General features: G+C 40.2%; 1 protein-coding gene across 5 annotated transcripts in view; it reads left to right on the top strand.

Annotated features, from left to right (window-relative positions):
* PRDM16 (PR/SET domain 16) overlaps positions 1-17788 on the top strand; it is a 385859-nt gene that overhangs the window by 275886 nt on the left and 92185 nt on the right. For all 5 annotated transcript variants that reach the window (XM_074218667.1, XM_074218666.1, XM_074218664.1 and 2 more), the window contains one exon: positions 10807-10941. In XM_074218667.1, coding sequence (XP_074074768.1) covers positions 10807-10941 — 135 coding nt within the window. The remainder of the gene's footprint in view (positions 1-10806; positions 10942-17788) is intronic.

Raw genomic sequence — 17788 nt, 5'->3', positions numbered from 1 at the left:
GGGAGGAAACATGAGCCCCTGAACAGGCCAACAATTTCCTCTGGCTATGGTTGGAAACCAGCCCTTGGAACCCAGAGCCCTACTGTCAGGGCAGCTCACTGAGGGAAATGGGCCTTGAATAGCTGTTCTAGAGCCCTCCAGAAGTTGGTCCAGAGGTTGGGGCAGAAGGGGACCCATTTGACTCAGGCTGATTCAGACCCTAGGTCCTGTAAGCCCAACCACCCACCCACCACCAAGAGATGTCAATAGGAGGGGTGGCATTAAGAAACCTGGATTCAATATCCATCTTTGGCCAGTAGTTACCACCTGCATGACTTTGGTCAGAGTACTTGAACATCTATGGTTGTAAAATGAAAATGGACTCTGAGGTCTACGGCCCTGTTCCCCAGGGTCTTTTTTTCCCAAGGCAATAGGGTTAAGTGATTGTCTAAAGTAATGCAACTGGGTAATTATTGTCTGAGGTCAAATTTGAACTCAGATCCTCCTGACTTCAGGGCCAGTGCTCTATCCACTGTGCCACCTAACTGTCTCTAGTATAATATTCTTGCTAGTTGTGTAACCCTGAGCAAGCCACTTACACTACCTGCCTCAATTTCCCCATCTATAAAAAAGAGTCAATTGAACTAGAAGTCAACTAAATTGTCTTTCAGCTCTGAATTGAAATCCATTATTAAATGGAGATGGATGCTTTGTCTAAGTAACTTTAGGTAGCATGGTATGTGATCTTCACAGTTCAATATGTGTAAACTAAGCTGAGCCGTGTAGGTTTGACTTTCCTTCATCTTTCCATCTCACCAGGATTCAGTTCACTTCAATAAATATTTATTAAGTTCTGAACTAGGTGAAGCAATGGCTAGAGCTTCAGGCCTTGACTCATCTTCCTGACTTCAAATTTAACCTTAGATACTTACTGGCTTATGACTATGGGCAAAACATTTCATTCTTTTTTACCTTAGTTTCCTCATCTGCAAAAATGAGCCGGAGGAGGAAACGGCCAACCATTCCAGTATCCTTGCCAAGAAAATTCTAAATGGGGTCACAACAAGTCAGACAGGACTGAAACAAATTAACAATAAAAAATGTGCCAGAGCTAGATACCTCTAGCATCTGTCACCTTTAGATGTGGTACAATCTGGGTTCCCTGAACAGCAGATACAGAAGACTGTTTGATGCAGTGAATTTAGAGTCAGAAAAGTTAGTGCCTGGACAAACTGGAGAGAGTTTCTTCTCTCGGACTATCATTTTCCTAATTTGTAAAATGAAGGTGTTGGGCTTGCTAACACCTGAGCTTCCTTCCTGCTAGCTCCAAATTCATAATCCTGGGAATCTGACAAAGTAGCAAGAAATACATTTATTCAGCTGAGCAACGAGTGCTTCCACCTCTACAGGGCTCCCCACATAGTTGTTGCCTTTGGATTGTGGTTTTTCCCTTCTCCCACTGACCACAAGTAGGTGAGAGCATCTGAACACCAGAAAAGCCAGGGTCAGCAACAGGTCTGGCACACCTCAGTCTCCTCAGTCTTGACCTTGCTGTGCCCTTAAAGGGGTTGGGATGAGAGAACTGGGGAAACCAGTTTGTCTTCAGTAAGAAACCATCTACACCTTTGCTCAAAGTTATGATGCAATTTTTGCAAGGTCCAAATCATTTCTGTGGATATTTTCTCTTCTTCATATCACTTGAGAATTCAATTTGATAAATATTTGCCAGACACTATGCATAGGCACTCCATTTCCCACTTGATTCAAGCTGTCCTTAAGCCTGGAATGCACTCCCTCCTTGAGTTTGCATCACAGAATCCCTAGCTTCCCTCCAAAGTACCACCTCCTGTCAAGCCCTCTCCTAACACCTCCAGTTCCTAGTCATTTTTTCAGAATTGGACTAGCAGTCAGGAAGTACTGGATTCAGATTCTGTCTCTGTTCAGTAACTCCAGCTAAATTACCTCACTCCTTTGAACCTGGGTTTCATCAGTGTTAAAATCATAACAATCATAGCACTGTGCTAGGAGCAAGACAAGGACAAAAATGAAGCAATCTTTGCCTTCAAAAAATTTAAATTCTATTGGAGGGAACTACATGCACCCAATTGACTTTAGGATACAAAGGTATTAAAGGTATATTAAAGACTGAAGAGAAGAGGAAAGACTCAATGTAAGCATTGATTATTCAAGTCAAGAGAATGATGACACCACTGTAGGCTTTGGAGAGGACCAATAGGGCTGGAAGAGATAAAACCTTATCATGGTCCCATCTTGAAATCAGTTAGAAGCAAGGGAATCTTGTAGGATCCCAAATTACAAGTCCTGACGTTAGCCTCCCTAGAACTCCAATGGCCATTTGCTGTAAAAGTTCAGGCGTCTTGGAGGATCCAAAATTATATTAAAGATAGCCAGTGGTTATTTGCTGTAAAAGGACTGGAATCTTGAAGTAGAGAGAGGAACACTAGTGAGGTCAAGCCTGGTTTTTGGCAGGGAAGTAGGAGAGGGGAGTCGCAGCACATTCGTGGCACAATAGAAAGGACCTCAGTGACTTTGAGAACCTCCTCCAACCAGAGAACCTGTCCCAGTCCAGTAACTCGTTTGGCCTGGAGTAAATCATTAAGCAAGTTGTGCCTCAGTTTCCTCATAGATAAGTTGAAGATAATAGTATTTACACTGGCACCCCCATTGAACTAAGAAATATCTATAGAAATATGATTTTGGATTAATTAGATCAAATAAGATAATGGATATAGACTTTATAACATTATAACTAAAAATGTCAGTTTTTGTTATTTTCATCATCACTGCTTTCTCATCTTTCTCGTCTTTCTCATCATCCTCTGTGGGGTTCAAATATAAATGACCTGAAGACAAGTCGCTAATCCACTCTGGTTTTTATATAATCTTCTGTCGACTCTTGAACCAATGACTGCTTGGTTGTGGTTGAATTACACTGTTTGGTTGTAAGCAATTCTTCATCTTTGTGATAACTTTGGGAACATAGAGGATGATGGGGGTGATGTGAACCATACTGTTTCCAAATAGTTTCATTTCTTCCACCGACTTTCTCTATTTGGAGACTGTCCCATTGCATGTAGTTTGGCAATTATGAGTATTCATTGTGACAACAGCAATTTACATTCTTACCTTCTTTTGGCTCAATATTATGACCGGGTGACTGGAAGCCATGATTCTCTCTGCTTTAATTCTTTGGTTTATTTGTGGAATTCCCAAAAATAGTTGGTGTCTTTGGAATAAAGGGATTTGTCAACTATTATTTTGTATAAAGCTAGCAAGTTTTGAGCATGTTATTTCTAGTCATTAACTGCCTCTTTATAGGTATCTACTAAAGGCTAAGCCATCAGATAGCTACCATTTCCTGGGATAATATTCATCAATCAACAGGTATGGGATCCTTGATGATAACTTTTCCTGTAATTTCTAGTAATTTTGAATCTATCATAAAACTCTCCATGTTTACAAAGCACAAGCAGATAGGAAGAAGAATAGGGACAGAGATTAGATATGATTTCATTAGTAAAGGAGAGTCCTTATATGGAAATCTCTTCTGCCGATATAAGTTATTATCTTCTTGTGCAACAAGGTAGACCTAGAGATTTCCCCAGAACTGTACTTAGAATTGTACTAAGGAAGACCCAAACTTAAATCCTGCCTCAGGGGCATATTGATTATATGACCCTGAACAAATTACTTCACCTTTACCTGCCTCAGTTTCCTCATCTGTAAAATGGGAGTGATCACAGCAACTACTTGCCAGGGTTGTGGTGAGTCTAAGATGAGAGTGACATTCATAAAGTTCATTGCAGATCTTAAAATTATATATAAATTCTAAGTATTATCTTCATCATCATCATCATCATCATTATGATGCTACTTACCCAGAGTAACACAGCTAGCCTGGATCAGAAATGTGACTTGAATTTAGTTCCTCATGGCTCTAAGGTCAGCTCTCTAGTCACTATGCTATATAGCCTCTATCATTTTTATTTGTATTAAATTAAATTATAAAATATAAGGAGCAGCTAGGTGATACTATAGTGGATAGAGTAGTGGGCTTGGAATCAGGAAGACTCATTGCCCTGAGTTCAAATCCAACCTAAGACAGTAATTAACTGTGTGTGACCCTGGGAAAATCACTTCACCCTATTTGTCTTAGTTTCCTTATTTTTTAAAACTATCTGGAGAAGTAAATGGCAAACCCTTCCAGAATCTTTGCAAATAAAATTCCAAAATAGAGTCACAAAGAGGTAGAAATGACTATGCAACAAGAAGATATAAGGTTACTATAAAAATATATTCCAATACCTCACATGTCACTTTCAGATTCCAAAGTTCTTTGAAGCAAGGATCTCATTTTATCTTCATGACAACATTTTGAGGTTGATGCCATTCTTATCTTCATGTTTGGTTTGGTTTTTTGTTTTTTCTTTTGGACCATATTTAAGATTACATTTTTGTAGCGAACTTCCAGGGAGGAAAGTCCTTCCACAAGTGCAGATTTTCATCTATCCTACCACCTTAATCTCAGAGCTTCCTAGGGTTGGATAGCATCTGTATCTCTGAAAAAAAGTGTTGACACATTATACTGTTTTTCAGTCCCATTTTAGAGTTGGGAAAAACTGAGTCTCAGAGAGATTAAATAACTTCCTCAAGGTCATAACACTAAATAGTGTCTGAGTGAGAATTTGAGCACAGATTTTCTTAACATAAATCCAGAACTTTATCCACTTTGCCACAGGATAGAAACAGTGAAGATAGTGTTAGTGAAGACAGGGAAGGAGAGGACAGGACAGAACAGGACAGGAAAGGACAGAAGAGAGAAGGGCAGGAGAGGACAAGAGAGGAGAAGAAAACTGGAGAGAAGAGACGAGGAGGAGGAGGAGAGAGAGAGAGGAGGAGGAGGAGAAATGTTCTTTTTTCAAGGGGGAAGAAATGTAAATTGGACTAGATGGCCTCTGGGGTCCTTATTAGCTCAAGAATTCTAGCATTCTGGGATCTCTCTGATTATAGCATGCTGAATTCAGAATCAGAGATCTAAGTCCAGATTCTGACCTTACTATGTACTATGTGTGAGACCTTTTTTTTGGTAAATGGCTCCACTTCGTCTGCCTCAGTTTCTTCATCTGTAAAATGAAATAATAGCATGTCCCTCCCAGAGTTATTGTGAGGATCAAATGAGGAAAGGTAATGTAATGAGTTTTACAAACTTCAAAGCACTGCATGAATGCTAGTTGCTGTTATTATTATCTATCTGTCCTTGAACAAGTCACTAACTCTGGAGCTCAAGCTGGATGAAATGATCCTGCGAGTCCCTCCAAGCTCTAAGATCCTATGATCCCTTGGGTGTTTTGGATGGATATGACAGACAAAGCCCACGGGATGGGGGGTGCTTTCCTCATAGTAATAGCCAGACCTGGATCACAGACGGAAACTTCAGTGACCATCTCATTGCAGTTAGGATTTTGAGCATGCCATCTCCTTGATCATCTTTCCAGTATGCAATTCTCCTACAGAGCCAGAGAAGGGTTAAGCCTGAACAGAGTCCCTTAGTAAAGTTACAGGTGATGCTGAGAATTCACAAGTGGCAGTTTTCAGATTTTTTTCCTTCCAACTCATATCGGTCGGAAACCCTAGGGGCCTGCTGTGACTCTTGGGGTTAAGCTTCCCTTTCATCCTGGCCTCCTCCTGGCAGAGGAACACAACCTATGTGTGAGCGCATCAGTTCAAGGTGAAACAAACCACAGGTCTCTTTGTTGATATTTTTGGCTGATTTCCTGCAGAGCCTTTACACTGAGTGTAGGAGGGAGGGTGGGTACAGTAAAGAGGTGTCAGCCACAGAGTACACGGGCTCCAAGGGACACCTCAGCTGCACAGCTGGTAAATTCAGGGCTTGCCTCACTGGTAGGAAGTGCCTTCTGAACCCCTCACTCCCCCTAGCTGTGCGAATTCTTGCTCATCACACGGAAACACTGCCATCACGTCCTCATCTAGCCTAGGCTTACCCTACCACCTGGTCACATGATAATGATTTGAAAGATCATAAATCTGGAGCTGGAAAGAACTTTAGACTCCATTGAATCCAACCTCATTCTTTCTATGAGGCACAAAGGTTAAATGACTTACCCAGGGTCAAACAGCTAGCAATTATTTCAATTGGGATTAGAACTCAGGTCCTTCTAATGCCATATCAAGTCCTCTACCCATTGAATCATTCTGCCTTTGAGGTGTTCCCCCTCACCAAATCTCTACATTACCTAAATTCCCACCATTTGTTTTGTTGAAGACTAAGTTTCATCCTTTCTCCAAATTCCATTTTTAAGATGCGATTGTTCTTAGAAAGATGAGATTGGGGGGGAATGAGATCATATTTCCCTTGAGAGCAGGGAAATTTTTTTGTTTTTATTTTCCCAACATTGAACCCAGTACCAGACATAGATAAAGTATTTAATATATTTTTGATGACTGTTAGATGGATTTTCTAATACCCTGAAAGTCAACACAAAGATTCATGTATCAGTACCTAGAAGGGAACTGGAGAACCTTCCATCTAAGGGAAAGAGAGAAAGGAGCTTTGAAGTCTTGCTCTCCATTTTAACAAGTCAACTTCACACAATTCAGGATGGAATGAGCATGGCTAGACAGTGATTCCTCCAAAAAGGTTTTGAGTGTTTCAGTGAGCCACAAGCTCAATATGAATCAACAATCTGACATGATGGTCAGGAAATGTATTCCAAACTTAGGCTACTATAAGAGCTGCTATTTTCAGGTTTAGGGAGATCAGTCTCACTCTCCATGGCTCCCTTCAGGCAATGTCTAGATCCTATATTTGGTTCTGGGTCCTATAAGGATGGATATGAATCAAATTGAAGATCTCAGAAGGAAGTGATCATGAAGGTGAAGGATGCTGGAATTATGTAAAGATGACTTAAAAAACAAGGGGATCTTAAACTAAAGAAGCATCTGGTAGAAGTCCAGAAGAAGATTAGACTTTATATTTCCTCTTGTCCACAAAGAAAGACCAAGCAGGAATAGTGGGTGGAAGTTGCAAAGAGATGAATTTAGATTTAATATAAGCAATAACATCCCAAGTATTGGAGAGATCTGAAGGTGGAAAGGGCTGATTTGGTAGTTAATAGGATCTTTCTGATTTGACATCTTCCATTGGCAATATGGCACCTACTTTCGAGAGTTGTTGTTAGGACCAAATGAATTTCAAGGACTTTATAAACAAGAGTTATTTTTTTATGTTATTCTTGTTAAGCTAGTCTACCCTCTGAAGTCTTTTTTTGCACTCTTGAGATTCTGGGATTTGAGAAAGAGGGGAAAGGAAGCAAAAAAGGTGAGATGAAAAGCATTGAAGACAAAGATTTTAAGTGTGAGGATTTTTCCATCCATGGGTCACTGCTGAACCAGATTTCCCCCAAGCTCTCCATTTCTCTGGTTTTGGCATCAGGGTGCCTGGCTTGTTCAGAAGAAGCTTCCTTCATCCCTCTTCCCCCACCCCCACCCTGGCCTATGATTGGCTTCACAGTTATATTGAACACATGCCCCCTCCATCCTGTTCAAATTGAGGTTTCTGCGGTTCCCAGATGTTTCTGTTTTAAGGAAGTGTGTCCTGATCAAAAGAGGGCAAGCCCTGACTCCCTCTGAGCACGGGAATGGAGATCAGAAGTGTTCTTTCTGGGCTGTTTGGAATGGTGGCCGAGATCCTTCCCAGCCTGATGGATGCTCTCCTCATCTCTACTCTGCAGAAGGATTAAATCCAGGTGTGATTTCAGTTGGAACCTGAAATAGACATGACTGTTGTCTCCAAATATGGGAAGATATCTGTCATGTACCAAGACAATAGAAAAGCAATGGAGTGTGGCAGATAACAGGCTGATTTGGAGTCCAGAAGTCTAGAGTTCAAATCTGACTTCCAACACACTTCAAAACTGTGTGATTGTGACCAAGTCACTCAACCCCTCTGATCTCTAGCTTTTTTGGTCTATACAGTGAGGATACTGGTTTTGTACAGCATCAAGAGGCAAAACTACAACTAAGAAATACATTTCAGCTCAGTGGAAAGACAAATGTTCTGTTAGAGCTGTCCAATGTGTTATAGACTATCTTCTAGAATTATGAGTCTTTGTCATGGGAAGAAAGTCATAGATTTAGAGATAGGATGAACTTTACAAGTCAAATCCAATCCTTGGTGTTCAATTCAAATCCAAATGGCCTTTTGGTAAAGTTACCTCAAAAGTGTTCCCAGCTTGTGGGGTGAAGGGACTAGATGGGTCCTTTCCAACCCTGAGTTAAGATTTCATAGTCATAATTATGTTTTGAAAAATGCTTTAAATGGCCATGGGTGGAAGAGTTGTTTCTCTAAAATGTCATTTTGTTTCTCCTCTACTCCTAAACTGGTAGTTCTGAAAGTGAAACATGTTGGGCTTAATGACCCTTGAGAAGTCACAGCTATCTTCATCTTCATCATCATCATCATCATCATCATCATCATCATCAATCAATAAACATCTAATAGGGACCTACTATGTGCCAGATACTGTTAAGCTCTGGGAATGCAAATACAAAAAAAAAGATAGTCTTTACCCTCAAGGAGATTGCAATCTAATGGAAGAAAAAATACATAAAAGGAAACTAAAGGAGGGAGAGTGATGAGAAGAGAAGATACCCAAGAACACAGTGGGAAAATCTGAAGAGTTGGAAAATAGTGCAGTCAGATAATAAATGAGATGTTCTGGACTAAGCCCATTCCTTAAATGGACAAAGACTGAGAGTAACGGTGTACAAAGGCTGGTGGGCTCATCTTCATCATCATCATTATCAACATCCCCATCATCATCATAATTTGTTCAATATAGAATCGCCATTAATTATTAATAAGTATTGATTATTGATCGGCAATACTGTTTTTACGGAAATTTCATCCTTATGACTTGGCTCTGACATTACATTTTTCACAAGAGATAATCACATTCCAAGAATGACTTCACAAAGTTGTCAGGAAATATTTTACTTTACCAACATGGCACTAAAAACATGGTTAAGTCAATGACTTAAGGAAACAGCAACTTCCCTAAGTCCATCCACCCTCTTCTCCCCTCTCTATCCATTTCCGATCTCTGCTAAGATTGATTGTAGCTCCCTGGACTCTCTGCCTCTAAATATTTCTACTTAGAGAAACTGAGATAGTTGAGGAAGGACCCAAAAGGAGAAGAGGAGGTGTGAGTGAGCCCCAGTGTGGGCTTTAGCTTCCCTTTCATTAGACAGCAAATCTGATGGAAATCCTGTCCTGTGAACTGGGAGGAGAGGTGAGGTTTTTGACTCTCAAATCAGACAGATTCTCGTAAATGGGGTGGTTCAGAGTTCCGGTTCTTACCCTGGCTGAGCAAGCTAGAACTCTGCCACTCTCCCTGTTCCAGTTCCTTTAGCAACCTGGTGTGAAAGGTTGAGCCTTTTCATGCCCTTAGGGTGTCAAACGGTGACTTTCCTGTTTTAAGAGAATAAAAGTTATCAGCCCAGTGCTTGGCTCATGCACTTTCTCACCTCAAACCTTTTAGAGCCACAGAGAAATACCCCCAAGCTTTGATATGTAAACCTTTATCCACAAATTCTTTTCTAGTCATCTTACTGGAATACCATCTTTGTCTATGTGCTTTTAGAAAAGACTAACCCAAGACTCTAGTCTCTTGCAATTATTTGGTTGGGAATTTGAGATGTCTATGGTCATTACCCTGCCCACTATAGTGAGCTCTGCTTAACTGGGGAAAATTATCATGGATCCTTCAGTCCTGTCCCCTCTTGAATAACCAAAATCAGATTTCCTATGGTTTCTACTGGATTAACGTGGGAGTAGCAGGCCTAGATAGAATGTGGGTCCCACATTATAGGATAAACTAGGTAGAGTAAAATCATCAATTAATACTTCGGCCTTCCCGCACTCTTCCTCTCAATCCCAGACTTTGTATAATTGTTTCTCCTGGACTTAATGAAAGTGTGAATAGCATGGTTAGACTGGACTGTATTTTTTATCCATAGATAAGCTAGACAGCAGCTTCTAACAAGATGGTGAAGGGTTTTAAGTTTGTCAGTCTTGTCATCTCCAGTACTAAGCAAAATACCCAGCACCTAATAAATGCTCGTGGACCAATTGGTTCAAACTCATCCCACTTTAGAACTAAGTAAATGAATTAGAGGGTATTTGGGCTAGAGAAAAGGAGATAGAAGGAAGAGGAGAGCATAATCGCCACTTTTGAATACTTGGAAGATTGAATGAATTTTTATGTGTAGTTCCAAAGGGCAAAACTAAGAACAATGGATTGAAGTTACTACTACAGAACAAAAACAAACAAATAAAAAAAATAAAAAAATAAAAACAAACCTTAAGCATGATAATAATGAGAATGGTCTCAAAGTGGAATGAGCTATGGTGGGAGGTGAGATAGGGAGGTGGGGGTAGAGGACCTTATTAAGGGTCTTCAAGCAAAGATGAATTGGCCACCTACTAGAAATATTGTAGAAGAGATTCTTGGTCAATCATGGGTTGGATTCATTGGCCACAAAGAGCCCATCAAAATCTGAAATTTGGTGATACCTTCATGGATCCCTGGTTGATGATGACTCATCCTAATACCTCCTTCATCACCATCCAAATAATTGGGCTTCTAGCTTGAAGCAATATTGTTGATGAGAATTTTTCCAGGATCTCTGGGTGGGTGAGCAACTCTAATAACCACTATCTTTTTTTTTCTCTTTGCTCCTCTCTTCCCCTTCCGTCTTTCCCCATTCCACCCTCCCCCCACACAGATTGCTGATGAGCTGGGCAACGAGAAGTTCTGTGTGGAGGCTAACCAGACTGGAAATGGGAACTGGTTGAAGTATATCCGAGTAGCCTGCTCCCGAGATGACCAGAATCTAGCTGTGTGTCAAATTAATGAGCAGGTAGGCTAATACGGAATGAGGAAACTCATGGGGAAAATATTTGTCCTTCAGAATAATTCTTTGAAATCGGAGTATGGTAGTTTGAGTGTAGTCTGTATTGACTCTCTGGTTCTTTGTGATAACTAGATTTCACAGAGCTGTCTATGCTTTCTCTTTACTAACCTATGAAGAGATGGTTGCTGAACCTTGATAGATAAAGTATGTGGAATTAAATGTTTCCAAAATGAAAAGTGTTTTTTCCTAGAGAAGGCAAGTTGGTCAGGTTGGTTGAGATCCTAAATCTCAGACTGTCTGTTTTCCTACTAAGGTACTGTAAAATGAGGAATCTGAACTAAATTTTATTAGATGGGCCATTAGGTATAAATGTTCACATTGATCATTTAACAATCAGGTCTCCAGAACCAGTACAAATCAGCTCTATTTATAGTCCATTTTTGAGTCCCATCTTTGTAAAATCAAGAACTCCATGTCAGTCCTGTTCTCTGTTCTTGGGCATCATATGTCAGGGAAGACACTGAAAGACTAGAGAGCATTCAGAAAAGGGTAGTCAGACTGGGGAGGGACCCCAAGATCAAACCATATAAGAAGAACCAGAAGAAGGGACAAGGAATGATTAGGCTGGAATTTGGGGTGATACCATATAGCTCTCCTCAAGGATTTGAAGGATTCCATCTATGTAGAAGAGCCTTGAACTTATTCTGATGGGTTTGACTTAAAGGAAAGAACTAAGAACCTTGAGGTAGAGGTGCTGAGGGACAGATTTCAGTGAACCACAATGGAAACTCTGCATTATTTAGGACCATTTACAAAAGGCACAGACTGCTTTTGGAGGTACTGAGAGGTCTTCGGATAGGAGCTATAGACCCTTTTCTAGAACATAGTAGCACAATGTCTGGCACGCAGTAGGAGCTTAATAAGGACCTGTTGAAGGACTGAATGAAAGAACCTAAGGACAGGAAATGTCTTTGATAGAATGTTTTCTAAATGGCTGTTTAAATGGTTTCACCAAGTGCTCAAGAAGGGCTTGGCTATTCTCCACCAAAGTCATTGCCTTGGAAGGGTTTGAAATGCTTTCAGAGTTTTACATTTCTTCTCTATCACAAAGTGCAGAGAAAACCAACCCATAGGTGGTCCAGAAGCCTCAGAGGTTCAGTGGAGTCTCTGAACCAGTTGTTAAAGGGATTGGAATTATTTTCATTCCATGATCTGACCTCTTGTGGTAGTGAATTGATAGAATCTTAACAACACCCTAAATTCAACTCATAGAGGCTAAAGCCTCATTCAAAACTACAAGTGTTCAAGATAGGATGGAGTTACTCAAAACCTGAAAATCCTACAGAATTCTGGTTTCTTTCTCAGTCTCTCTTGATCTCTGTCTCTGCATCTCTATCTGTCTCCCTGCATCTCTGTCTCTTTATCTGTTTCTCTCTCTGTCTGTTTATATCTCTGTGCTCCTCTGTATTATCTGTCTAATCCTCTCTTTCTCTGTCTCTCTCTGACTCTCTGTGTGTCTGTCTGTCTGTCTGTCTGTCTCTCTCTCTCTCTCTCTCTCTCTCTCTCTCTCTCTTTCTCTCCCCCATATTGTTTGTTGGCTTATTTTTGCTAAAATAAATTAAAAATGGCACTGTAAATTATCTGTGGATTTATTTCACCAAATGATTCCTACATCTCCTTATTTGAGTTTTAGTCTTAGCTTTGCATCTCACTAGCTCCATGGTGCCAGAACCTTCACTAGGATGAGGTGATTAAGACTATTCCCCAGGGTCCCAAAATAAGGATGAGAAAACAATGTAGATTTCCCTATTCACAAGAATATAATTCATTAAAAAAATAGGAAACTACCATTGTTAATAAGACACCAGGAGCACCGATATTAACTCCCCTTCCCAATCAAGTGACTTTGTCTTAGCTATTTCTAGTGGGTTTTTTATGCCTCTTTCTTTCTTGAGGATTTGAACTTGCTAGGTCTGGTTTTTCAGGTCACTGAACTACACCTGAGACTCAGGTGCCTTATTTTTAAAATGAGTGTAATAATTATTGGACTAAACTTATAGACTTCTTTAGAGTAGGTCAATGAAATTTACTGGATATTTCCCGATTCTCTCCAGCCCTCTGGAGTTAAGAAGAAATGTAATTCTTTCATGTGAAAATCAAACAAAGTATGCAAAAGTAGCCATCACCACCTCCCCAAATCCTCTCTCTCCTGCCTCCATTAAAAAAATTCTTCCCCAGAATTTTTCAACAAATACTGATATTGCCAGTTCAAAGTCATCTCAACATTCTAGTCCCTCTCTATTGAATGTACTTTAGGTTGTCTCTATACAGAGGTGTGCTGGCAAATATTTAACAACCAGCTCTCTGAAAATGTGCAGCACCCTTTTAAGTTTAGCCTGTATTATGAACATTTTCTCCATCATATTCTTAAATATAGATATCAACAAAGTAATAAAACAAGCCCTAACTTGTAGCATTTGCTACACTGAAGACTTAATAATAGGCTCTCAAGGGCTGTATGAGCTGGCTCCAGTCCATCCCAGGCAATATCCCTCTTAAAATATGGGGATCAGAAAGCAGCACCAAATTCCAGATAGTCAATAGTCAATAAACATGCATTAGGCACCTACTAGATGCCAGTAAAGTTACTAAGCCCTGGGAATATTTTTACAAATAAAAAAAAAGCTGCCTCCAGAAGATTATAACACACAAAGGAGGTTCAGCCAAGTGAGAAATGAGGAGATGTTTTAGGAGTCATGATCTTACCCTCCAATTAGCACAGGGGATAGTGATGACATGGAGGATCAATGCTAATGAGATCTTATGAAATGATAAAATTCTCCTGATAAAAAGCTTTCTGGGGTGAAAAGTCAGATGGAATCTAATAAGAGTCAAAATTCAGCAAAAATTCTGTCTTTCTGTAGGGTCTGCTTCTGTTAATGCCCCTTATGATCACATTAACACTTCTCCCCCCCTTCACCATATCTCGCTGTCAACTCATATCTCGTTTATAGTCCACTAACACCCTCAGATCTTTTTTATGAACTTCAATCTAGCCACAACTACCTTCATCCTGTATTTATGCCAATGGCTTGAAAAAAGAAACCAAACATAGAACTGTGTTTTTATCTCTACTAATTTTTTTTTTAAATTAGATTCGGCACAGCATTCTAAACCCGTCAAGGTCCTTTTGGATTTTGTCATTCATCACGTTAGTTATCCTTCCTAGCTTTGTGTCCTATGCAAACTTGATAAGTAAGCCACAGATGACTTCATTCCAATTCATTCATAAAGATGGAGAACAGAACAGAACATAGAACAGAATTCTGAGACACTCCAAATATATAAAAACCAATTAATCTCTGTTCTGGAAGCTGGGTCATTCAACAATACCAAATCTATCTAAATGTAGTCATTCCATCTACTATCCCCATTTTGTGAACTATTTATAACTTATTAATAATACAAATTAAAAACCTGAACTAGAAAGTTTTTTTTAAAATATGAAAACAATTGAATGTACCTTAGCAGGACTACAGAATTTCACAGGTGGAAGGAACCTCAGTACAGCACCGCCCCCCCCCCCACCAGGCTGCATAAAATCATGATTTTGGAGTCACAGATTTGAATTTGAATCCTGCTTGTGCCACTCTTTTTCCATGTTAAACAAGTCTGGGCTTCATACCTCATCTGTAAAATGGGAAGTTTGGGCTAGATGGCCACTTAAGTCCCTCCCAATTTCAGGTGTGTTTTTTTTTTTTGTTTGCAAGGCAATGGGGTTAAGTGGCTTGCCCAAGGCCACATGGCTAAGTGTCTGAGACCGGATTTGAACCCAGGTACTCCTGACTCCGGGGGAAGTACTTTATCCACTGTGCCACCTAGCCGCCCCCCTCCCAATTTCAAATAGAGGATTTTATGAGACTCTGAGTGGGAAAGTTAAGTGGTCCAAGGAGTAAACTTCTATATCATGTGGTTGTTCAGTCATTTCAGTCTTGTCCGTCTCTTCATGACCGCATTTGGAGTTTTCTTGGCATAGATATTCTCCTATAATTGATTTTACAGATGAGAAAACCAAGGCAAACAGGATTGAGTGTGTTGCCCAGGATGGCATAAGTAAGTGTCTGAGGTTAAATTTGAACTCAGGGACATCAATCTTCCCAACACAAAACCCAATACTGTATGCACTATGGCGCCCTCTAGCTATCCATCCCCACGTAGACCCATACCCACAAAAGTTCTACAAAATCCCCAAAGTGTATTTATCCAGTGTGTAGATCTCCCATGCAAACAGACCCCTACCTCCATGCTCAGAAGCCCACTCCACTTACAGACACCTCAACTCTCTAGGGACGTTTTCTTGGATCCAGTCTTGTTACAACTTCTGCCTAATGCAAGAAATAGTGTTATTATTGCTGTTTAATAGCAAGCAATTATGTCACTTTTAAGGTTCCCCTTTACACTATGTCTAATTTTATGATTAAACAGCCAAGGAGATCATTTTATGGATTGAAATTTAGACTAGATTCATTGCAAGCTACCTCCAAAATGCATAGCTGTCAAAATCAGTTTTTCTGATTATAAAGCAAAGTTAGGACAAGTTATGAATTAAGTTTTCCTCTAGATGACCATATCTCAGGCCTAGGTCTGGGAGAGAGCTTAAAAACAGAAGATCACAGAATTAGATATTTAAAGGGATTTAGGGATATCTAGCCTGAGTCCTTCTTTTATAAGAGTCCCTCAAAAGACTATTTAGGATCACAGACAGCTAGGTGTTCATAGATTTAGAGCTGGAAGGGAACATAGAGGTTATATATTCCAACCCTTCCCCTACCCCATTTGACAGATTAGGAAACTGAAACCGATTGTAGAGAAGTGACCTTTTTAAAGGTTATAGGAAACAACTGAGATTTGAATTCAAGTGCCTCAAATCTAGATTTTACAACAGCTTTAACCCCACACCACCAAGCCTGATAGGTGGCTCAGTGTCTAGAGAGCAATGAGCCTGGAGTAAAGAAAGATCTGAGGTCAAATCTGACCTCGGACCATTAGTAGCTCTGTGTCCCTGAGCAAATTACTTATCTGCTGTCTGTCTCAGTTTCCTCATCTGCAAAAGGGGAGTAATAATAATAATAATAGCGCCTTTCTCCTAGGATTGTTGTGAGGCGCAAATAGAAAGATTTCTAAAGCATTTTATAGTGTCTGGCACATAGTGGGCACCATATGAATGCTAGTTGTCGTTATTATTATTGTTGCCACACTGTGCGTGATCTCTTCCACATTACAGATCTCAGCCCAACCATAGCTTCTCTTTCAATGCCGCTCTTCATCCACATTCTTTCCCTCAATGTATGCCACATGCTCCCATAGATTTAGAATTAGAAAAAGATCTTAGAGATCATGGGCCAATCCACTAATTTTCAGAGGAATAAACAGGAGGCCCAGGTAGGGGAAGAGGCGACTGATGGTCACGTAGCTAACAAGAAGCAAAGCCGGGACCAGAGCCAAAATCTGGAGGTGTCCAAGTGGCACCAACTGCAGAGATGTGAGCTTAACCCCAGTTCCTTCTCACTAGTCCCATTAATTTTGTAAGAACAAGCCATTTACTGAAACTAAGTGCTCAAAAACAGACCCAATAGAGAACGTCAATTCTGAATCCAAAGACTTGTAGGTGACCAAGGTAAGTAGGCAGGAATCCATGGTTCAGTCTTTTTTGATAAGTGATTGGCTTAGAGGAGCCTCCACATTAGGGAGCTCTAGGCATCTCCCCAGCTAAGTACCTTAGGGTTCTTTGGAAGAACCCACATATCTTCTCTTCAAGCTGGTGACAGAGTAAAGATCGGAGGGCCAGCTCTCTGTGGCAATCATTCAGACGTTTGCAATCCTTCACTCCTTGCAGCATATACTGGTCTCCAGACAAGTTGCTAATGGCCAGACATCACCCTGGTGTGTCCCCGGATTATTAGATGACGTTATTAGTTCTTTGAACCATATCTTTGGGGACTCCCAGAAGACTTGGCCTCTCTGTGTTGCTGGCATTAACACGAACAGTCATTTACTCTGTTACTTGCCTTACTTCCCCAAGCTATTAATTTCTCTTTTTTATCTCTCTATCTCTACTGGCTGGTACAATTCTTAGTACATAAGCACTTAATAAATGCTTGCTGATTGATTACTTTGGGAGGAGGGGGCTGCTGAAATAACCAATCCTCCTCCTCTTCCCTCTCCTTTCACCTCCCTTCCACCCTTCCTCATCCCCTCCCATCCCCACTACCTTCTCCTCCCACCTCTATCAAAGCAGCAGTCTACTGCCTTGGTAAAGGTCTGGGTCTGAAGTCACAGCATAAGTTCAAATCCCACATCTGAAACCTCTGTGCTAATAACTGGGAAATACAAAAAGAGAAAAGACAGTCCCTGCCTTCCAAGAGCTTCCATCCTAATGAGGGCTACCATATGCAAATAAATAGATACCCAAAAATATATAGGATAAAGAGGAAATAACTAACAGAGTGAAGCATTGGAATTAAGAGGGGTTGGAGAATATTTATGTATGTGTATGTGTGTATATATATATATATATAAAATATCATATAGCATTTATGTATATGTAATATTCAAATTTATATTCATCTTTTATATTTGTACTTATATTAATTTATATTTGTATAATTTCTATCCATATAACATACAATAGAACATTAGAAAGTTACTCCCCATTACCCCCCCCAAAAAAATCAAAAACCATCGCTCTTCTGTATTAAATTAGGGATCTAGACTCTTACTGGTGTAATGATTAGGAAAATGACTGGTGTCTTCATTTCTGAATACAGTTTCCCTATGACTTGACTAGGAAACA

The sequence above is a fragment of the Macrotis lagotis genome, chromosome 1 (assembly GCF_037893015.1).
Source record: "Macrotis lagotis isolate mMagLag1 chromosome 1, bilby.v1.9.chrom.fasta, whole genome shotgun sequence".
Taxonomy (NCBI): Eukaryota; Metazoa; Chordata; class Mammalia; order Peramelemorphia; family Peramelidae; genus Macrotis; species Macrotis lagotis.
The sequence above is the reverse complement of the archived record's forward strand: the minus strand, read 5'-3'. Positions and strand labels throughout refer to the sequence as shown.